General features: G+C 39.5%; 1 protein-coding gene across 1 annotated transcript in view; it reads left to right on the forward strand.

The window, feature by feature from the left end:
• Positions 1-24,227, forward strand: part of LOC111657927 (metabotropic glutamate receptor 4-like) — a gene marked incomplete at its 3' end in the record, with an annotated part of 150,464 nt that overhangs the window by 117,820 nt on the left and 8,417 nt on the right. The window contains exons 7-9 of the mRNA XM_087175152.1: positions 7,422-7,622; positions 17,347-17,483; positions 18,639-19,602. Of these exons, the coding sequence (XP_087031278.1) occupies positions 7,422-7,622; positions 17,347-17,483; positions 18,639-19,602 (1,302 nt within the window). The remainder of the gene's footprint in view (positions 1-7,421; positions 7,623-17,346; positions 17,484-18,638; positions 19,603-24,227) is intronic.

A 24,227-nucleotide genomic window follows, 5' to 3' on the forward strand; every position in this document is an offset into this window, starting at 1 on the left:
ACTGTGTCTTTAGATAATCTGTTTCTGTGGTGTTCGGAGGCCAAATACGATAACTTGAGTTTTGTCTGAGTTCAACTGCAGAACATTGCGGGTCATCCGGGTCTTTATGTCCTTAAGGCCAGGCGGTTTCATCTGGCGTCATTGATAAATATAATTGGGTATCATCTGCACGACAATGAAAGTTTATGGGGTGTTTCCTAATAATGTTGCCCAAAGATAGAATTGGTCCAAGCACACTCAAAGTTTCCTCACAGTGTACTGCTTGTGCTGTGGGAAAGGACAAGACAAATTCATTAGTACAGCCACAGGCGTGTCAGCCACTTGAATTAATGCCCAAAGTTTCGCAATAAAAGCCTTGCAGCCTTCCTTTATGCTGTAGGTAAGCTTTTTTCGTGTGACTCGCCATCAGCGAGTTATTTTGGAGATATTTAAACATTCATCAGTTGTATGGCAAAGAAGAAACAACTGGAATTAATTGATTGTATGAAAACATTATTTCTTTTGAAAAAGGGAAACTAAAAGCAGCAGAGTGGTGAGCAGAACCTGACGCTGTTATTGCAGTGATGGAATTAGTGCTGTGGATATGTACATTTTACTGAATCACCACATGAGCTGTGGTGAGGCTACAGGTTGGTTCATCATTAGGGTTTTTTTTCTTCTTTTACTCCTTTACATCTGCTTCATGAGAAACTGGATCAATTTGAATTTACGAAATATCATGGATATGAATTGGGTGGATGAAATATGAGAAACACAATATAGTTCAACAGCACCACAATATATATCCTGCACAAAAAAAATTTAACACTTCTTTAAAACAGTCAAACAAAAACTATATTTGTGTGTATTAATGTAGGATTTATAGCACAGCTGTTGCATTAGACTATATTTGCTTTAGCCAGGTGTACCTAATAATAAACTGGCAACTGAGTGCATATTGTTTCACAACGCTGTATGCACCACTAATGGCTGTGGATTTTAGATGGGTGATATTAAGTAACTGAGATTTTGACATTATATTAGTGATGATGAAACTGTCCTTTTAATGTCTCTGGTTGTAATAGAGCAATCAGAGATTAGGACTGTTTTATGGCGATACTGAAATCACAGTATATTTATAAATGTGATGAATAAGGTTGATATGTCAGGTAGTTCATTATATATAACCCACGAGCAGACATTCCCATCTGATTATTTTATTATTTATTATTATGTTTTCTAAAAAAATGTGTATATCATTCATTTAGTGTGTGTGTGTTTGTGTGTGTGTGTGTGTGTGTGTGTGTGTGTGTGTGTGTGTGCATATACATATACATATGTATATGTATATATATATATATATGTGTGTAATTTAGTATATCATACATTTATTGTGTTAGTGATCATCACGTTCACAGCACATGCTCTTTGATGACATCCAAATGAGGAGACAAAGACCCCAGTGTAAACTCATCTGTTTATTTATAGACTCAGGATTTAACAACGGATCGTCTTGGCCAAACAATGAAGAAGTAGAACAGCGCCGCTGAAACAGTACAGACTCACTAAATACACTAGTGACAAAGTACAACTTTTACTCAAGAGATGGGCTGCAAAACCAACAGCTGGCGTCGTCTTCACAGGCAGTAAATCCAAACACTAAGCAGTGTGCAGAGATAACACAGAGGGTTACATGTAGGGTAGCACTCAGGTGGATAAGATAAAACTGATACATGATTTAGTCTTGAGATTGGTAGGAGTGACCCCAGGTTACTGCCGGTGGGAATGCCGGCGAGAACACCGGCAAGCTCCTCGGGGAGCAGCAGTGACAGTTCAGGAGTCTGTCGTCTGATCAACACCCTGGATAACACTCGACACATGTGTTTATAAACTCACTGTATCTCAGATGGAGAATATGGAACAATGTGCTTTTAAATTTGGCACAAAGACGGTGTATATTTCCGCTGCTGGGCATATAAAAGCTTCTATTCTTGAATCTGAAGATACTTTTATGCATCTGCCCCTGGAGTAATAATATGGAAGGTTAAAGGAATATTTACAAGAATCTATATTAAATCTCTAAAAGATGAAATTAAGTTAATTCGGTTAAATCAGGTTGATTGCAAAATTCTCAAATATATTTATAGGTAATAGACATGTTAGCAAAACATAAAAATAAAAATTTACATTTACATGCATCCAACTTTAGATTTTAAGTACAACAGCTGATTTTGTGGCACTGACTCAAAAATAAATTATGATAATGAGTGTTCATAATAATGAAGGAAATTATTATCCAGTGTGTCTCATTTTTGTATTTTAATACATTTGATGAACGTCTGTGTTGAAAAAGAGAAGAATAAAAAGAACATATCTGCCATGAGATGTTGCATAAAGTGAGTATTTGACATACAGCAGATCTTGAGCAATGAACACAGTAATTGACTAAAGTGATCAGTACACTGTAAGGCATCTGAAACTGAGTCAAGGGCAGTATACAGTCAGTAAATGATCCTTTAATACACACTTTGACGAACTCTGCGCTGTGAATCTTCATGCACTTGACATTATTTCCTCTTTTACAAAACCTTGGAGCACGATTTTCTTGATGACTCTTGAAAACATACTCACATCAACAATATAACGAATCTGACTGTAGGAGAAGTGAATGTGCTTGTGTGGATAGAGCGGTGAGTATCTCTTTTGTCACTCACAGTGCTCATTACAGACATTTTTAATGTTGAACTTCACTCTCGGCTCTGCTTCATGGGCGGGGAGTCTCACAGCATTTGTTTGAGGTTAAAGTGTGACACTCTTGGCGCCTCTCCACTGGTGGAGTGCCCCGCCATGCCTCTGAGGCAGCTGTGAGAGAACCACATGGGGCATGCTGCAGAATCATCGGTGTCCTGAGAGGGTAGACTGCTCAGCGTGATCAAAGGATAAGGAGGGCATGAGTGACTGAGGGGAAAAAAAAGTGAGACTTGTCTTTTATCTGTGAATGAAGGAGATGTAAAACTGATATTGATTAATGTGAAAAGAGAGGTAAGGTAGAGCAGAGACCCACAGTAAAGACTTCTTATTTCTCCTGTGTATACTGTAAGTGATGTTTGGAAGCAGCAGGAAATACAGCGATATACAGATAAAGCAAGCATATGCCGGGCTTTTTCATCGAAGTATCTACTTTTTAAAGCACTTATCCTGCCAGGGTTGCGGGGGGCCAGGGGGGGTGCAAGTTTATACCAGACATCATCAAATTTTACATTTATACATGAAGACAAAAAGAAAACAAAAGAAAAAACAGATGTTTTTAAAGCTGCACTAATAATAAATAATAATAAAAACAGTTTAAACTAGCTGTTTTACTGGTTAAGTCTAATTAGCTGGAAATTTAATTGGGAGCTTTCAACTACTGTTTAAAATTTTCCAGCAGGGCATTCACTGTCCAACTACTACTTTCTAGCATGATGCTGCTACCTAGATCCTTCACATAGATAAGGACTCACACTAAGGACTTGAAAAACACACAGTCCACTCTCCAGTGTGTCTTTCCAGACATCAAAACCATACAAAGTGGTGTTTTTTTAACTGAGGAAACTGTCCATGGCTGCGGTGAAGTAGAACAGACAGGGAGCAGAGAGCATATAAACCAGACAACAGTGAAGATTTTCATGTTGTAGTTTGGCCAGCTTACAGAGCTAATGTTCATTAATTACGGCCGACTAAATTTGCTGGCTACAGTCTTTATATAGCTGATAAAGTCAACAACCGGCGACTAAACAAATCTTAAACCTTATACAGCTTGTAAACACATAAAATGTTGTAAGTCTTAATTTCAATTGTGGCTTTTATTGATCTCTTTAAAATCACAATTTTCATATAAAAATGATAAATCCCATTGCCCTAAAATATGTGGTCATTAGCTGATTCCAGCTTCTCAAAGGATTTGCTGCTTTTCTTTGTTTTATGTCCTTTATCGTCTTATCGTCACTTAATGAAAAGCGTAGTTAACAGATTAACAGCAAATATAATTGTTTGTCGTGGCAAAAAAAAAAAATAAGAAAAAGAAAAAGTGAATAAACGCTTTAGTTGTAATTTCACATATAAGAAGATATATGCCAAAATATGTAATGAAAAGCAGCACACGTAGCGCCAGCCCTACCGCCTTGGCAGGAACAGACTGGATGGCCTGTGGCCAGACACAACCTAAAAGAAAGGTCAAAGGTTCTGGGCCCACACACACTGTCACAAAATGTCTTGTGTGACACTTCAGAGTGGAAGACACCCACACTTTGCTTCTGCTTTGCTTAATCTGAATGGATTTCTCTGAAAACAAAACGCCAGCCTGGAAAATGTGTGTGAGAGAGCCAAAATGCCAATGAGGGGGGAGCTAAAGAGAGAGAGAGAGGTGGAGAGAAAAAGGGAAATGGTCTTATGGAGAGGAGACAATAGAAAGTTAGTGTGGGTGGCCTGCCAAGCCTGCAAGAGAAATATCACTCTCAAACCCACTCTGGCTCGCAGGATTCCCTGTGGCATAAGCATGTCGGCCAAACTGTGACAATCTCTGTCCAATCAAGGCCCTGTGGCCCTTAATTACTGAGCCGTAACCTCCAACAATAATTCATGCATTTCAAAAGCTCATGAGATAATCGGGGACATTAAACTGCCTCTGGTCTGCTGGAGATGTAGCAAATGAAAGAAGGCTGACAGGAGACCTCTGTTGATTTGAGGGCTAGCACACTTTCAGACTCAAGTGGCTATTGAAAATTGCTTGAACCTTAAGAGGACAGATGTTGCATGATAAATGACTGTTCTGTTACAAAATGTGTGGTTATGGATCAGTAGTATTCACATGTCCACAACATTAACAGTCGCTAATAAGTAGTGACATTGACCACTTACAGTAGACTATAAATGATTGATATTTCTTTTTAATATTGATCAAGTTACGTTGTTCATGACCTTATAATCATTGTAATGGTCATTGAGCATGTATATATACCAATGCCAGAAACAAATATAATATCAGCTTGGTCCAATACACTGATAGTGTTTAGAAAATCCTAAAGCATAACTGTCTGAATTTTTTATTTTTTTTTATATTTGCAAATTCAATTATTTTATGAAGGTTTGGGCCAGAAAATGACACTATTTCCACAAAAACGTTAAAAATATGAAATAATAATAAATAACTTAATACCACACCTTGGGAAATGTATAAGGCTATTTATGGCAATAACACACCTGCCATTTTTTGGAAACATCAACAAGGTCTTTAGGTAAGACTCAAACATGTATTTACAGTAGATATGTCCTGCTTGTCATCTTATTTCATTCAGTATTTGGCCTCTGTATCAGTGTTATTCATCAAGATGAATCGGCAATGATGTATCAATCCTTAAGAAAATACAGCATGCATTTTAATTCTTTTTTTTTTTTTTTTTTTACTGTTGACTTTGCATTGTGCTGCATGTCAGTGAAAAAACTACTTTGCCATAGTGTGTGCTACTGCGGGAGTCCAAACTGTAGCCAGCAGATACAAGTATGAGTTTCACCACATGTACAAACTGCATGTTAGATTAGATAGTGATCCCAACATCAAAGTGAATGGCTGATTGTGTTTGCTTTGGTTTTTATTATTCATTATTACTAAAAGTGCTGGTGTATCAAAAAAACCCTTCATAGTAGAAATCTGGATTTTGCTTTGATAGGAGAGGAAAATCAATCATGAACAAAAAAAATACAGAAAAAAACATTCTACCTTCCCTATACATTATCCAAAGACATCTGACATGCTCATCCATTATGTCATTTTAACAATTTTGACTACACTATTTCACACTTTTACTAAATATGGTGGCAAGTGATTCAGATAAAGATATCTACACTCCATCGGGCAATTTGGACCCAACGGTATAGCCATTATTTGAACATTTACAGCGGCAGATTCCCCACTGTGCTCTTGTTAACTTGCAAAAGCTTAACTGAATTCCATTTAGCAGGTATATAAATATATGCAGCTCTATCATTAGCTCATCCCTGGAAAATTAGTCTATTGTTAATCTAAATTGAACACACCTGCTTTTTATAATCACTTGTGCACATGCAGCAGAGCTTTAAGGTTTGGTGCTCATGAGGAGAAAGGGGAAGTTGGGATTGGCATGTTGTATCTGCCTCTCAGAACCCGCCTCCTCGTAGTAATTAACAATCACAAAAACCTATGGAACAACCTGGGCCGGGATTAATAAACTCCTATCGCAAGTTATTACATTGAGCCTGTGAGCGGATTATCCCTTGTCCTGTGAATGGATGTCTCCATTTCCTGCTTCTCTCATTCCTCAGTGTATTGGCGTCTAAATACATTCAGGCAATATAGACTGAATTCACATTTGGGCACTCAGTCAAACGGGTCGGGATTGTCAGACTCGATCGAATGGGATCATACTATAATAATTTTTTTTTAAGTTGCTAATAGAAAATGGCATGAGGCATATAGGTATTAGTCTATGGCATAGACATATACAGTAGGTCCAAGACTTAATGTTTGCAAAATCACTCAGAGGGAGGTCCACGAGTTCCAGCTGGACAGACAAGAAAGAGTTTTTGTTTTTTAACTGATGAGATTTCCCAGAGGAGAAAACCTTGCACTCCAGATATTGGAATTGATTTGCTCCTCTACAGCGATCCAGATATTTACCTTCTGGCTAATTGCAAGAGGCAAGACCCATTCAGCTCAGAAAGAATAAGACTGGCTGAGGCTTTTCTTCTCTGCCGTTTGGACTGATGCCACACCCTCCATTTAAAAGTTTCAGCTCATTCCACGTGGTTTGCACAGAGCTGTCCGGTCCAGTCTGAGCTGCCCTCCCAAGCAGTGGTGAGACAGGAGAGAAGTGTTGAAAAGATAACTTTTAGTGACCGTTGGCAAAGGGAAGCAGCATCTTCAAGTAATTCCATAATTGAGATGGATCTTTTCAAAAACTTTTTAAGGGTACTATTATGCATATTAGATGTCTGGACCAGGCACTAAATACACTGCTTCACTGTCAGCCTCCTTCAGACAAGGGTCAGGGGCAAAGGCACAAGTAGATAATTCTTTAAGCTGGACCCACTCACAGAAACCACTCATGTCTTTTAAGTGAATACGTTTTTCTTGATCACATGATGTAGCTGAATTACACATCTTTTTCCTGATTATTTTGAACCCACTTGTGAAATCCTTTTCAGTCCCCCTCACGATTACTGAACATGGATGCTAATGTCTGACTCAGCCTCGCACTTGACATGGTTAACAGTGAGCTAAATGTGTGACCACAGAGGAAGCAGCTTCCATAATTTAAATGCATATAACTAATTAACGAAATAACACACACACACAAACACACACACACACACACTAGAGTTTATGCATGTGATGTGTCTAATTTCTATATGTCTGTGTCTTACAGATCAGGAGCGGATAGGAAAGGACTCGAATTATGAGCAGGAAGGAAAGGTGCAGTTTGTTATTGATGCCGTTTACGCGATGGCCCATGCCCTGCACAACATGCACCAGGAGCTCTGCCCAGGGAAAGTGGGCCTCTGCGCTAAAATGGATCCTATCAACGGCACTCATCTGCTGAAGCACATCCGCCGTCTGAATTTTGCAGGTGAGTTATGTTTATTGATTCTGAAAAGCCTGTTTGTCTCTACTCAAGAGGTATTCTATTGTGAGCTTTTTAAAACACTCAGACATTTCAGCTGACAAACACATTCCCATTCTCTCATTAACAGAAAATTGGACTGTCCAAGGCTGCAGTGTAGTCAGGTGCCAAAAATCAGTCATGCAAAGACTCCAGTATCAATGTATTTCAGGCCAAACCATGGTACATTCAGATTCAGACAGCACGTAACAAAAACTTTGCAAACGTGTTCAAATTCTGGACTGAAGACCAACGGACAGAGAGTGCCATGTTAAGTTATATTAGAAGGACATTTCTGGCACAATGAGACACTTTTGAAAACATTTCCTTCCAGTTTACGTCATTTTAACTTCTCATGGGTCAGAGCCCAACACCTTACCTACTTTCCTTTGTTGTGTGACCTGTTTTCCATTTCCTCCATGTAGCCTCACATTATACCCAGCTATTAGTCAAGTTCACATTCATGACAGGCATATTAATAATTAACTGTTTTCACACAAAGAGCGGTGATCCGGAGTTTCATTATATAGACATTGCCCTTTTAAAGCAAAGCAATTTAAGACAATTAAAATTCTTTCATAGAGACTTGAGTATGCAGTGTTTGTACAGATAAATTATTCATTTGAACTCCTGCTCTTCAAGCTAATTTGTCATTCTAATATCTACTTGTTGCATTGGCAGAATGTCAATTTAATGTTTTATTCATATCTCAGAAGTGAAAGAAAATATTTTCCTTCAAAAAATTGAATGGAGGATTTTGCTTTGGCTTTCATGTCACTAAAGATCAGGGACATTTTTATTATGAAAGAGAGTATGCCACTGTTCACAATGGCTTTTGTACATGAGGAATGTTCGGGTTTTGACAAACAGTAATGTTCTCTGTGGTGAGAAATAACTTACTCCTAATGTTGTCTGGAAAGCACCACTGCTGCCAGACCCGATCGCAACCCCTCTGTCCAGTGTGCCATTGTCTGTGGACTGCGTTGGTGCAACATCTTGCTTACAGATCTTGTATCTGCACCGATGTTTTTGTATTGTTTTTGGCAGGCCAGCTTGCATTTGAAGCTTGGAATTCAGGGACATGTTTAAAGGACAGTTAATCATAGCTGTGATGAACAAACCTCTGAATCACCCCACATCTCTGATTTGTTCAGTGATTTAAATAATTGTGGCCTTGTGCTTACCGACATCTGTTTTTATGATTTTGAGAAACAAGAGCTTTGTAGGCAACATTAAAGGGGACGTCATTCCTATATGGCTACCCATCTGAAATAGCATATAATCCACAAGTGTGGATGAGATTGATGCAACTATCCAGGTTGTTGTAAGTTGAATTGCAGAAAAAAAAAAAAAAACACTCAAATTGACATATTTGTTTGATCGTCCTGAAAAACCTTAACTGCCCCAAGCAACCTCTACTGCAGTTTCTGTGTCAGCTGAAACTCGCTAATGATTTGTTTGTGTGTTCTCACTTTAACAGTAAACCAGTGGGTATTAAAAACCTATTTTTAGGGTGGTTCCCTTGTAGAGGTTCTTATTATAGCAACAAGCTGCTTTCTGCCACAGTAAGATTGTATACAGGTTTAGGTATGAATGTAAGAATAGAAATGTTAAACTCATGGACAATTTCAGCTCAGAACTGAGATAAATGTCTTTCTTCAATATGATATTCAACATTTGCTCAGCCTTTACTAACTTCAGTTTATCAATGTAAAGCTACTGATTTGATTCCCATGGCTTGCTGGGAAATCAGGTGGGAAAAGTAAACAGTCTCCTTCAAGAACAACCATTAAAATATCTTTAATCCCCAAATGTAGCAGCTGAGCTGCTAGGAATCCAATAGCATGTGGGAGAAAAACAACTGATGGACTGCTGTTCACAACATGCAGTATGCTGGGTTCAGTGCTTCTTGTGATCTGTTGTAAAACAGCTTCTGTTTTCTCCTTTTTTTCCCCAGACAAGAATCTTTTATTTCTGATGTCTATGTCTAGATACATAAGGTTTATATAATTATCTACAAAAGGATGCAGTAGGTTTCTATTTGCATAAACGGCATGTAATGTAATGTTTATTCCACCTCTATATATATTCTTTTCGGGAGATTTTGCATTTCACTGCGCCTGGCACCAAGTTCAGAGTAGGAGTTTTTAAATGCAACCACTCAGGGACGAAATGGCAACTTTTATTCCTTCCTTTGGCACTAACGTTTGCATTCTATAAGAAATGTTTGGGATTTTACACCAAATAAAACAAGCATTGTTAAAAAGAAATCTGAGAAATCATACACAGTTAATATAAAAAATGATGGGGAAAAAATGTGGACTGTAATTGCATCCAAAATAGAAATCAACATTTTTTAAAATTGGTTGTACAATGAGGACTGAGTGGTGCTCCTCATAAAGTGGCTTCAACAAGGTTTTAAGCCTGCAATCAGGGACAGGAAGCTCCAGAGCAGTCCCGTACTGTAGGTCCTTTTGAGCTGATTTTTTTTTTCTAACCGGGCACACTGTATAAATGTTACAGCACCATCTGACCAGAGGGGTTGCCTTGAGGTTACACTACACTCCATCTAATTGCATCAGCACACAGCAGTGTATTGAACTTGTCCAGATACATAAAACAACCTAACTGCTGAGATTGGACTTGCTGGCCTGTGTATTATATTTTCACAGATGATATTTATCTCTGTGTTGTGATATTAGTATGTTTCTTGCAAAATAGCAATCGACAGAAATGTATGTAAAAGTAGGTCTTTTTTTTTTTTTTTTTTGTTGTGATGAATTATTCTTGAGGCCGAGCCAGCAAGAATCTATTGTTACACATTTCTGTTCATTGTCAGCAGTTTTAGCAGACATCTGCTAAAAATAATTCACATTTCTTCCTCTGCAGAGCTGCACAGCTCTCAAAAGTCCAGTAAAACCACATCCGCAGCAAATATATTGTGTCTAATATGTACTGAAACTCAGTTTATAAAAGGTCAAATGTCAAAAAGCTTATTAAAAACCAAAGACGCGCATGGTGGCCAATCTCCTGTCTCGCTCACAAAACCAGATATCCATGATATCTCAGTGGACTGGCAGGGTCTCAACAGGGGACGCAGTAAGCTAGCTGATGACAGATAACCTTTTAGAAAAGATGAAAAGTAATCTGACAAAAGTATTTGCTTGGCAGGGATATTTTCACTAGTCTGGGAATATCTGTGCGCTTCTTGAAGAGCTTTTACATTTTCTCTGATCAATGAAGCTTCGTCAGTGAATGAAGCTTCCCATCAGTGTTTCTTGTCTCTTGCTATCATGTCAGAGAAAAGTGTTTCTGCGACTGTCTAAAAAGCAGTGGCCTTTCCAGCGTCAGCCTCACCGGGGACAGCGGAGTGTAGAAAGAAGGCGAGTTCTCAGGGTTTTCCATCTTTCCACACCTCTTTCTCTCCTGTCAAGGGTGTGCGGCATCTTCAGTGTTGTGTAGCTCAAAAGATGATTCCAGTTGACATATTTTTTTCATAATGCAAAAAGGTCTTCTTTTTCTTTCATGGGCATGCCACCGAGTCCTGTTCATAAAAATCTCTATCTAACATGATGAGAATAGACAGTTCTAAATATAAAGCCCATTCATCTTAGTACAGTTTGTACTGTTGTCACCTTAAAGCTAAAAATGTATGTTAAATTCTCAAATAGGTTCTTTTTTAACTCACCTGCAGAGAGAACCCAGTTTTCATTTGTAATTTCCCTGTTTTAGAAATGTATGTGATCATATTTACAGTGTATCTGCACACTTGCACACCAGATTGAATGCTTTCTAAGACGTCACCAAGGCAAGTGTAATGCCTTCTCCTCAGCTGACCAAATGTACATTAGAGCTGGGAAAAGATGTTTTCAGTCAATCCCAGTATTAATATGAATATATTTGCTTTTTGATGCGTATCTCCATATAACACACATATGCAAAAAATAATAATGAAATATGTCAAAATATAAAAATCCAAATGTTTAATGCTATGAACTGCATTGCAGTATGATGCATTATGTGAAACAAAAACTATTCACACATCTACAATAAAACCTTTCATAACTAATTATGGCAGCTTTTCACTAACATTTGCTGGAAATCCTTAATTTAGACAACAGAGGTAGATAAAACTATAAATCAATAGCGTTCAATCCACATGGGCTGATATGATATTTCTCATGGGTCCAGGCGTCACCTCAAAATTTTAGACTTCTCAAAATTCAAAGTAAGACATTTTATGGCCTTAAATGAAAGAAGAAATTGTAATTAAAAGTTAATCTTCAGATACCCTGGTTTAAGGTTAGATTTATGGTCTCTCATGACCTGCTCTTGATTTAACATGCTATTAAAGTGAGACTATGTAACTTTATTTAAGTTACTATTTGGCATTTTTGTCTTTATTTGATAGTTGAAAATATAGAAGGAGACGGGAAATAAAGTGAACAATGGCCATTCTTGTTATGTGCTATGTGCCTTAACCATTAGGCCACTGGGTGCCCCAAATATGTCACTTTTGAAAGAAAAAAGTAGAGCAGTCCTTTTAGAGAAGAAAAGTTAAATGCAAAAAGAATAAAATGTACCCGTACTCACTTACAGTACTGCCACAGCCTGACGTGTTGTGGTCTGTCTGGCTAGCTTTAGGTATTGCTGTGTAGCTGATATTACTGAGTCAGTTTGAGTCAGACTTCATGACTCATCTCTACTTGTGCTACTGTTACACTCCGTGTTGGTATGTCGCACTGTTCAATGCTTTTATCACAAAACTTAAACAAGTGACTGACTTTAAAGAATCTGTTCATCTATTATTAGCTGTTGTGTTGATAAATTCAGTTTGCACAGCACTTCTCTCCATGTTATTCACCTCTCTGCTATTCTGAGCTACTCTTCTCTAACAGAAATACTGTTTCCATTCACTTATTAGTTCCACTCGTTTCCAGTTGCTGATTTTTGGAGCACAAGTTGAGTCATTATCAATAAAACTCAACACTTTTTTTGCACTCGTTTAGCATTAAACGCCTTTCAGTTTCTCAAAGGGCATAATCCATTCCATTACTGGTAGGCTCTGAATTTGAAACATCTGCACGATCTGTTGAGTTGTAGTGATAGTAACTGAACCGTGCTCACAAAAGGGGCAGAGACGCAGTTGGAAAAAAATGAAAGCAGTTTGTCTGTGTTTTAAAAGAGAAAGTATTTACAGCTGAGTGTGACATGACTGTTGCTGTACTGATGGAATTAGTGCTGTGGAAATGTGCATTATGCTGAATTTGCCATGGTAGCTATTAGAATACTGGTAATTCCGCTCCTCTGTAATGTTTTACCTGCCCTTTATTTGTTCATATTGGCTATTATAGGAGCCATTATTCAAATATCATCTTTTTTTTGTGAGAATTAACAGTATTTCAAAATATCCATATTCTCTCCTTTTGTAAAGCTAAATGTATTGTCATTGTTTGAGTAAACCTTTTGACTGAATGATACAGGTTTATTTATTTATTTATTTATTTATTTATTTGATCGCCACTTGAACGTTTCCAAGTGTTGAAGCCCAGTGTGAGAGCACTTGTAGAGAGCAGACGCTGATACACTATGATTAAGTAATCATGCAAATGTCATGACAGTGGCAGGAGGTTCAGAAAAGACACACTTCAAAAATGAAGTGGATCCGTGGTAAATTCTGCATGACTTTGCCTACGTACAGGTCATTAAGAGTTAATGACCGGTGCAGAGGGCAACAAGCTGTGCTGCCATTCAACCAAGGTGTCCTGGTTGTGCATCCATGCAGAACAAGCACATGTTGGATTAATGATCACACTCTGGTAATTCTTAAGGTGTGTATGTGTGCTGGAAGGGGGAGGGGGAGGGCAATACCACAATCATTAAATATTACGTGTAATTACAAGCACTCCATTAACCCCAGCGTTTCTTTGAGAGCATACTAAGCAATGGGCAAACAAGTAGCCCGTGGTACACACACGTCACATTAGTGCACAGCACAATGCAGCGGTGGCAGTGGCCTCTGAGGAACTCATTATGCCCCTGACTTGTGAGAGGACTGTTTAGACAAGTAGTTTGTGCCACATGACAGGTCTAATTCCTCATCTGCAGCTCAAACATTGACCAGACTGCCCCAAAATGCACCACTCTCTTCACTCTTAATGAAGAGGACACACCACTGCCTCCGGAGGAACGACAGCCCCCCGGGAAGTCACAGTGCCTTAAGAAGACGCCAGATTTGTCTTTTATTTTTGTTCCCCACTACGCTTATTAACAGAGAGGCATGATGTGCTGCGCCTGCAGATGACGCCATCTGGTTACCTCTCATGTGTCAAAATGTAAAAATGTTAAAAGTTGCATTAGAGGGAACTACTGTAGTTGTTTTGCTGTCCTGACAGAAAACAGACCACCCACTCAGCTGTGACAAGATAAAATAAAAAATAATAGAGTGCAGAAAAATGTCTAACTGTCACATGCAGGCTGCAGCTGAGAAAGGTCCCTTTTTGTTACAGAGGTAACGCACACATGACTGCTTGATGATGAGCTGCACTTCTTAGAAATGAGCCCCTATTAGAACAACGTGAGCAGTCTGTTAGGCAGATAGATAGATAGATAGATAGATAGATAGATAGATAGATAGATAGATAGATAGATAGATAGATAGATAGATAGATAGATAGATAGATACGTACTTTATTTATCCCCTAAGGGAAATTCATGATGGTGTTCAATTCCTGATTTATATGAAACTGCTGTCAGAAATCTTTACCTGTGATAAAGATTTTTCCAGGGGAAGACGTATCCAAAATCTGGCGTAGCAGAGCAGAAAGTCTCATGATTGGAGTAATGGTTGAACAACAGTCTTTATCAACCTGTAACAGATGAAAAAGAGTTATTAAAAACAGCATTGATTACAACATTGATAAATATAGGATCTTAATAAATACAGGATTGGAACATGCTGTCAAATTAATTAACAAGTCTTTTAATACAAGGACCTAAACAACAGTAAGTACAGAAGTACAATAGGCTCATATCTTGAATCCCTACACACGCACTAAAACCCCGAGCAAAAAACATGCACATCAACCTCTTTGATTATATGTAAATCACATAGTCCAAAAATAAAAACTAGACTTTAAAGTGATATTACAAAAAGATTTTTAAACAAATTAATACTGAAATCTTTCGGACTTAAAAATGTATGTTATATATGAGCAGTGATAACAGGTGTAAAGCATGTGAGCATATTTACAGTAGCTTGAAGCCACTGTAAAAGAGCTGTCAATCTGTGGAAGGTCTTAGAAAAGCAAGCACGACTAAAGGACCCATGAAGCTGTTAATATAATCATATCAGCAGTGTTAATGCTGGGAGTGTTACTGCATTATTCTCTCCAAACCACCAGTGTGGGATTCATGGTCCATTTTCCTCTGTTAGTGACAGTGGTGTCCATACGAGCACTTAAAGGCTCGAGCACATTATCCCAACTGTGACAGTGAAAAGCAGAAAGCTTCAAAGCGCTTTTTAAAAACTCTGGAAATTGGAGTACAAGAAGAAAGAGGAAAAAAGTTGGGCACGATTAAAATCTTTCATAGAAAAGATGAACAGCTTATCAACAGTATAGATGCGCTTAATATATTTATATAAACATAATGCCTCTCTCCTTCATAAAGTCACCATAATCCTCCCATGATCACTAACTGCTTTGTGATGTGGGCGGCATTGTCACACAGGCGATGCTGAGTAAAAAGGTAATGTCGTAATCCAGCGGGGCTGACTCATCGAGATGTGGATTAGGGCGCTGCATCCTCCAACGTTGAAACAAAGAGCAAGAAAAAAAATACTCATCAGCAGAAATCCATCAGCAGCAATTGGACACGTTTACCCTTTTGTTCTTAACTGGGATGCTCATTGTGTTTTAGGGGACTTAATAATAAACCAGCCTTGGCACACAAAGAAAAAAAAACAACGCAGGGGCTTAAAGCTTTCATCAGTGTATGAAGGTATAGACGTTTGTGAAAGTTGATGCAAAAAGCAATTAGACATGAAGTTCCCTCGTCCTCCCTCTGAGGAGGACCTTTCCACATTCCACCATGATTAAACTGGTTGCTGCACTGGATGTGTGGCTCATCGAGTTTCCATTGGGAAGCTCACAGAGAAATCTTTGGTGTGCTTTCTTTGTGACACGTCGTTACAGCTTGTCTTAAAAACAGCACACAGGAATACATTGTTATCACAGTGATAAAGCAGAGGACACCTTGGGCTGACAGCAGGAATGGTGGGAAAAGTGTGTTTGAGGTCAGGCGGGGGTCAGTCGTCAACCCCTGGACCTCCTGGGGAAATCCAGCTGTTCAAAGGCAGTTTTTCTATGTCCTTTGGAGGCACAGATTGTAACAGATTAATGGACATTGCTCAGTGGCAAGCAACACAGAGCTGGTTGCAAAAGCCAACAACTGGGTTTGCCTATGTCATTTTATAATTTGAGATGATTTCTTCCAACAATATTTCTACAGTGTTGTTAAGGTGAACAAAAGAAAACCACTCCGTTAAGGTGAAGCCATATCCAACCTGGACTACTGTTTTGTTTCAAATCAGTCATAAAGCTTGACATAATGTCTATGCTGATATGTCGGGTGCTGGGTTTTGAATTTCGCTGATTCTCGAGTCGTTATTTTTGTTACCCAACCTACAACAATTTGTACGGCTGCGTTGGTCTTTGTCGTAATTTTTGCGGCAGTTCTGTGTGTTTTTCATGTATGTAACTTGCTAGCGATGCCGGAAGATGGCATTTCCATTCTTAATCCCACCAGGGTTTGTACAATATGTGATTCCATTTGCCATATATCCAGTAATGTAGGTTTAGTCACTCCCAGACACCCTCTCTCAGTAAATAAATGCCACTGGTGGCTGTGTAACTATGACAGTTAATGAGAGATACGCCTGAGAGTGCTGGTTATTAGCTGACTGTATCAAGCTAACTGTATGACTGATATTATGGCAGCACAGAAATAAACACCAGCCTCTCGTCCATCACTCCTCAACTCAACACAATGCAATGTCAAGGGGTTGTTCAACTAGCTAGTATCAAACATGTCTGGTTGAGCTAAGTTGCATGGATTTACACCTGCAAAGCTATGACTGGCTGATCATCAATGAGCAAAATACCACACTATATTTGAACTGTGACACAAATCGGATATGTGAGCAATGATTCAGAAGCCTGGAACCACGTTTGGTGAGATCGTGGTCACGGTGGTTGAGAGGGAGGGAAAAACCAACAGTAATTGTTGGTCTGTCACAGCTTGAAAGTCAGACACGCTCCATGTGCATTCACCATGCTACGCTCCACACTTCACATAGTTTCTGCTTTGCAACACAATGGACACAGTACTTCCTGCATTGTCTCTGAAATCTCACGCTCAAGAATCATCCAACATGACCATAATTCTTAATGTATATGTGTTGTCATGAGGAAACATCTCCGTCAGCCAAAGCAGTTGAGAATGTCTTCAAATTAGAAAGACAAAGAAAAAAAATGTTATAGATTCACAAACATCATATTGGTTTCTAATAGATTAGCATGATAATGAAAATAACAACGACAGCACATAAGTTTTCTTTGACAGATTCATACTTGCACAGAAAACCATTCAGCCTTGTGCAGCAGATGATGATAATTGTTCCCTCATTTAGGCATAGCTGGCAACCCTGTGCTATTCAACGAAAATGGAGATGCCCCCGGTCGCTACGAGATCTACCAGTACCAGATCCGAAACAAGACTGCTGAATATAAAATCATCGGCCACTGGACAGATCAGCTCAACCTTACTGTAAGTACTGCTCTGTCTCCTCTATGCCCACACACATCAACACAAAAGCTTTGACTGCATTCATCCTTCAAGTGTAATGCTTGTTTTAGTGTTTGCAATGAAAATCCTTCCCTGAAAAGTTGTTTTCTCCGGCTTTGCAGCTGCATGTTTGCGCACTAACACGTCCCAAACCATTTGATAGCGCTTAATGCCATCTTCAAAGGTGTAAATATCCAGAGGGCGCTTTAAATGATTAACAGGGCGGATTGTGATGAAAAGAAAGCTACGAGAGCTTAAGGACAGACATATTTAATATAATCTCTCCAGACGGCATCACTGACTCCCAAAAACAATACTGTGGGCAGGGGGTGTGATGAAGTAACGGTATTATAACAGTAAATTACATAAAGGAACCAAACAAATTATGTTTTGACAAAATGAAGAGGAGGCCTTGGGCAGGAGAAAGAGTAAAATGGAACACATGAAGAAGCTTGAGAGGAGCTTTGTCTTCTTTACTTCTTGCAACAACATGTGCTATGGAAAAAAAAAAAAGAAAAGAAAAAAGCGAGATTTGTGTTGGGCACCTACTGTGGAACGTGCCAGTTCTGTCTCTAAAGCTGGCTGTGTTTAATTAGTGTTCTTTGAGTTTTTAATTAAATGCACTTTTAGAGACAAATTTACCGGCTTCGGATGAACAGCCACAATTGAATAAAACTGATAACGTAACATTAAAGAAAGTTTATCTTTCATTTGTCTGATCAAAGACAGCAGAGTATTGATTTCTAACACAAACAACTACATACAAAAAAAACAAAAAAACTGTCAGTTCCCTGCAGAGCAAGCAGTGGGTTTCCCCTTTCCTCCTCTGCCTTGCCCTTCAGATAATTTCACCTCCCACTGGAAAATCTTGCTGAATCCATGAGGAGCGCTTCACTTGACCCCTAGATTGACCTTCGCAACCCCACCCGAATAAATAGATAAAACCAAGTATTATAGGAGCTTGTCGAGATTGTCCTTGACCTCAAAGGACGCTGAGGATTTTTTGGGATCAGTAAAGTATCACTACCTCTACATGCCACCTATTTTACAGGATATAGACAGCTTAGTAGAAATCTCTTCTCATCTGTCTTTGCGTCCATTCACTTTTATCCGTGTCTCCCCCTTCCTCCGTCGCAGGTTCCTTCAATGCAGTGGCCCGGCGGTGTCCGCCAGATCCCTTCCTCGATCTGCAGCCAGCCCTGCCAGCCCGGCGAGCGCAAGAAGATCGTGAAAGGCATCCCTTGCTGTTGGCACTGCGAACGGTGCGATGGTTATCAGTACCAGGCGGACACCTACACATGTAAGATGTGTCGCTTCGATTTGCGGCCCAATGAAAATCACACAGGCTGCGTTCCAATCCCCATTGTTAAGCTGGAGTGGAGCTCTCCATGGGCAGTCATCCCTGTGCTTATTGCAGTCGTCGGCATCATGGCCACTTTATTTGTGGTGGTCACGTTCATCCGCCACAACGACACTCCCATTGTGAAAGCATCAGGCCGAGAGCTGAGCTATGTGCTGCTGACTGGCATCTTCCTCTGTTACGCCACAACGTTCCTGATGATTTCAACCCCTGATGTAGGAATCTGCTCCCTGCGCCGGATCTTCTTGGGTCTGGGGATGAGCATCAGTTATGCTGCCCTGCTCACCAAAACCAATCGTATTTATCGCATCTTTGAGCAGGGCACCATGTCTGTGAGTGCGCCCAGATTCATTTCTCCAGCCTCCCAGCTCGTCATCACGTTCACCCTGGCCTCAGTGCAGCTGCTCGGGGTGTGCATCTGGTTTGGCGTAGATCCCTCCAAGGCCATTATTGACTATGAGGACCAGAGGACGTCTAACCCGGTGCTGGCTCGTGGTGTGCTCAAGTGTGACATCTCTGACCTGTCTCTGATCTGCCTGCTGGGCTACAGCATGCTGCTCATGGTCACCTGTACAGTCTACGCCATTAAAACCAGAGGGGTGCCGGAGACCTTCAATGAGGCGAAACCAATTGGTTTTACCATGTACACCACCTGCATTATTTGGCTAGCATTCATCCCAATCTTCTTTGGCACTTCACAGTCCACAGAAAAGGTAAGCTTACAACTACTTCTGGACTGCAGTTTGTTTTCTTTTCTTCATTTGTCTAACTCATGGCAATACTTCAAGGGTTTTAGAAATCTCCACGGCTGCAAAAAGCTACTTAAATCCTAAATCTATTTACTTGCCTTTTTAATTCCTCTGTCTATGTCTTTGCTTTCATATTTCCTCTAGGGTTGTTCGGAACCCATTTACAATATTGGAGGAGTGTGTGTGCAGATGCGCACCAAGAAAGTGATTTTAACGAAAACATTACCACACAGTAGCAGTGGTGGAAGTTCAAAGAGCAATTACTGAAGTACTTTAATATATTATAAGGTACATATATAATATTGTAAAGTATTTCATTTGCTACTACTAGTAATTGCTACTAATCTACTTTTGATTCCACTTCATTTGTTGGATGTCTGTAGTTGCTACTTACTTTGCAGATGATTCCACAAACAAAACATATCATCAGCAAATAAAATCTGATTCCTTTTCATAGATAGAACCAGTGGATTACAGCAACGATTGTTCTGCATTGATCAACTCTTGTGACCGCCAACACCCAATGGACCACAACTCCCAGATTGTGGTCCAGGTTAAATTACCCAGCACACTACTTAACCATATATTAGGCCACCTACATTACACCTCTGTTTACATGTTATTGCATGAATAATAATAATATGATCACATAATTACCCCAAATAAGTGACAGGGGCTATATTGTGTATAGTGAGTACTTTTACTTTTGATACCTAGTACAGAAGTACATTTTTCTGTTAATACTTCTGTACTTTTACTTTTACGTTTTAAGTGCTTCTTCCACTTCTGCACAAACAATTAGTCAGTGTTTTTGAAACGGAAGTTTAGCTATCTTTAAATGTGAAGCTCCATCTCACATGGAGCACAAATGTTCAATTTCTTATCAAAATATTCACCACTGCTTTTGTTTTAGGGCAACAGCAATTTTAGAAATAAAGTTAATAGAACTACTAGAACTAATAGAACAACTACAGAGGAGGCATCATGTGGAAGTCTTAGATTTTGAAAACACTAACATAATCTACCAAGTGTGAACACAGAGTTTTATGATTGCATTCTCTTATCTGTCTGCAGGCAGCACGCAAGCCTATGACTCATGTATATGTGATGGCTATATGCCACAGAGCATTAGAAACCCATGAGCTGTTTGCACAAGCTCACACTCGCATTCCCATGTCAAATCAATGCACCTGACCTCATGAACCGTGGACCTGGATCACATCCAGTGGGAGCACTGGGAGGGTACAGGTCAAGAGGGATCCAAAAGGGCTTGGAACTCACATACAGAGGAGACACTCTGGGTCCAAAGCCAAAGGGGTACAACATTGACACAGTAGAAATGTGTAGATTCAGTTGAAAGAGGTCTTTTGGCAGTGTAACAAAAGGGGTTCAGTGGCTACAAGAGAGGACAAGAGGGAAAAGCCTCATACTGGCATGGACACTATCAGCGGTGCCAGCATGGGTCTGACAGATGCAACAAATTAATCCTTACCTCCTCCCCTTCGGGATTAAACAAAACAATGCATCAAAATGCTGGCCTAGAAAACTGGCTGTGATAGTTACCTTTGTGGAAGAACATTCTTGAGAGACAGTGTGTGTGCATTGTATCGCACTCAGCAGCCCAAAATCATTTCTGTAGTCTACAGCATTGCAGAAAATCTGCATATGACTGCAGCCAATTGCATTACATTAATAATGAAGTATGTGACCAGCAGTACAATGACTTATTTTCATATGCTGCATGTTATGTTAACACCACAAAGCCCAAACTGCTGCAAATCTGCATATTGGCCCTCTCCTACCACATAAATCCACTGATGTCAACACTAAAACCGAGCAACAGCTTCTACATGTTGAAAACAATGAGAGCTATGCAGAGCTCCAAAAGAAAACGGCTTGTTTTGAGCTCCATTTACTGAAATATATTCACGAAAACGTACCGAGATGTCGACCATCATTACTGTACATTCTCGATTATCATACACTTAGCATACAGGGTGAAGGAAAGGCAGTCCATGTGCAAAGTCCACATTATTTTTTAATGGGAGTGTTGCACATCTTAAGTCGCATGTCAACAGCAGCCATGGATATCAGCATGCTCTTTGTTTAATCATTCCATCTCCCCTCTGAAGATGAAAGAGAATTATACAATCACAGAGAGATTGAACAGCTTTTTTGGAGGATGAGGTAATCCATTAGCTAGCATGGCTTTGAATAGTAAAATAGAAGTGAAAAAAAAAATCTTTGAAGGGTAAGTAGAGTCTTTTTGTTTCTTCTTCTTCCATACCCCGGATGAATTAAATTTACAAAACCAAGAAAAACTTCTCTCATGCAGGCTTAATATAAGACATTAAGTTTCTTGCTCCAAATTATATGAGTCGCTCATTAATTATTATTTCATGTAGAACTGTACACATAATGGCTGGGAGATAGTTCCAATTTTATCATTTAGAAAACTTCTACCACTGCCCTGAGCGATGTTAAGGTACAACATGAAATGGAACACAAAATGGAAATTTTGCTTGAGTGAATTTTTTTTTCTTTTTTCATTTGAGAGAGAATAATCATATTCAATACATAACCAAAATGGCCTTTGAGTGTTGACTCAGAGAAACTTCACACTCTAATATGGTTTAGTCTAGTCAGGCCATGCGGCTCCAAGTTTCTTTATTGTAGACTTCCTTTAACAGACTGTCCTCCCACGTCCTCAGACGACATTTGTTTACATTCATGTGACGAAGCTCTGTAGTGACTGTAGAAATTATGACTCTTGTCCATCAGAAGCGAAGGAGGAAGTAGTGTAGGGCTGCAACTAACAATTACTTTCAGTATTGATAATTATTATAATTTTTTTAAAATCACTCTGTGAAATAAAAAATAATTGTGAAATGTGTTGATCACAATTTCTTGTTGTGTACGCTGACGTGTTCTGTTTTGACACCCAGAAATCTTCAGTTCACATTGATATAAAAGCAGCTAATTCTAACCTTTTTTGTCGATAGACTGATCGTTGCAGCTCTGAAGTTGTGTGATGCTATTACAGAGCCTCAACAAAGTACTTATTTTAACCCAAACTGTTTTCTGAACCCTGGCAAAGTTTGTGTTTATGTCTATATTTAATGACCGGGACACACTCACTCCAACTGCTGAGGTGATTATGGGAATCATTTTACGACTGATCGGACCAAGTTGGAGTGGGTCCTGGTGTTGACAGTCAGCAGATAAAAAGTGTGTATGACCTGATTAAACATGATAATGTAAAATACTTTCGATATTTGCAACTGATGTGTGTGACTCGATGGAGACATATTGGTAAACAAACAGCTTTACCTGAAGTTGGCTTTGATTTAGTTCACTCACACACAATTCCCTCTGTTGGCCCTGCATTCCTTCCATTTCCCTCCTTTTTTGGCCTTTTCACCACAAACTGCTCTGCACATAAACAGTGCAAGCTGCTGTGTGCTGTCCATGTTTGTTGTGATACAAGAACACATGACAGATGGGATTTGTGGGGTCTTGTACTGTCAGAACTCCAGTTGTTACTGAGCAGTCGGTCAGTGTGTTGTCTGGTATATTTCCTCAGTTGTGTGGTTTATGCTCTTTCCTGACTGTCGGTGGAAACGGTCTTTATGTGTGCTTTGTCCAGGCTGTGTAACTTTCAGCTTGTCTTCAGATTTGTCCGAAGCTGAACCGATCCTTAACCACAGCGTTGTCAAGTCATAAAACTGATTTATGTTTCCAACAGTAATTATTCACAATTTCGTAATTTTGTCCCCCTGAAGGGACACTTGCAAACAACGTATTTTGTCATTTCATTTGGTCATGTTGGCTTTTGTCACCGAGCTTTGCTAGACTTAATATGGAGGAAAACAAACCCCATGACTGATTCTCTGAGCTGTTACATAAACAATATTCTTATTTAAGGAATTAACATGTCAAAGCAAACACACCTCATAATCATCGTACTGTAAATGACAGGCCCCACAAAGCCTCACAGCCCACAACGACACGTCTTTCAGAGCAATTAAATGCTCCACTTCCTCCGGGTCTTGATTTACCTTATCTAGCTGCCTATGCTCTCATCACCAGTTTACAGCAGGCCTCTGCCTCAGCGTTACAAGCACAGTCATTTATTTGTCATCTGGTGCCAGGATAAATGTAACGAATGCCATGGGAGGCTCTCTCTATCTTTCAAACAGGGACATCTGGTCTATCTATGGAGCGTGATCACCGAACTGTATGCTAGCTTCAGAAATAGATGTGACACCTGCTTACCTGGAGAAACAGTCTAAATCAGCGGCTGTCTCTAAAAGGGAGGCAGGAGGAGGGGCGTGGGGACAAAAGCATCCACGGGAATGAGGCTTCAGCACAATGGGCTCAATTCAAATTCAATCAACCCACACAAAGAGGTCCTGCCATTACAGTGCATGAATGGACTGATGAATTGAGTGGTGTTGTTTATTTCTCTATGAAGTCTCCATCACACTATTGGCACTGTCAACTAAACAACAAAAAAACTGCTGTTAGTGCACTAGTCAGACAAAGAGTGGGAGTTGCAGGGTGTTCAACGAAACCACATGTCAGACAGGAGTAGTGGTGTTAACCCCACCCACCCAC

This window comes from Seriola lalandi, unplaced genomic scaffold (genome assembly GCF_002814215.2).
Source record: "Seriola lalandi dorsalis isolate HSWRI2012SDOR001 ecotype SW California unplaced genomic scaffold, Sedor1 jcf7180002054420, whole genome shotgun sequence".
Classification (NCBI taxonomy): Eukaryota; Metazoa; Chordata; class Actinopteri; order Carangiformes; family Carangidae; genus Seriola; species Seriola lalandi.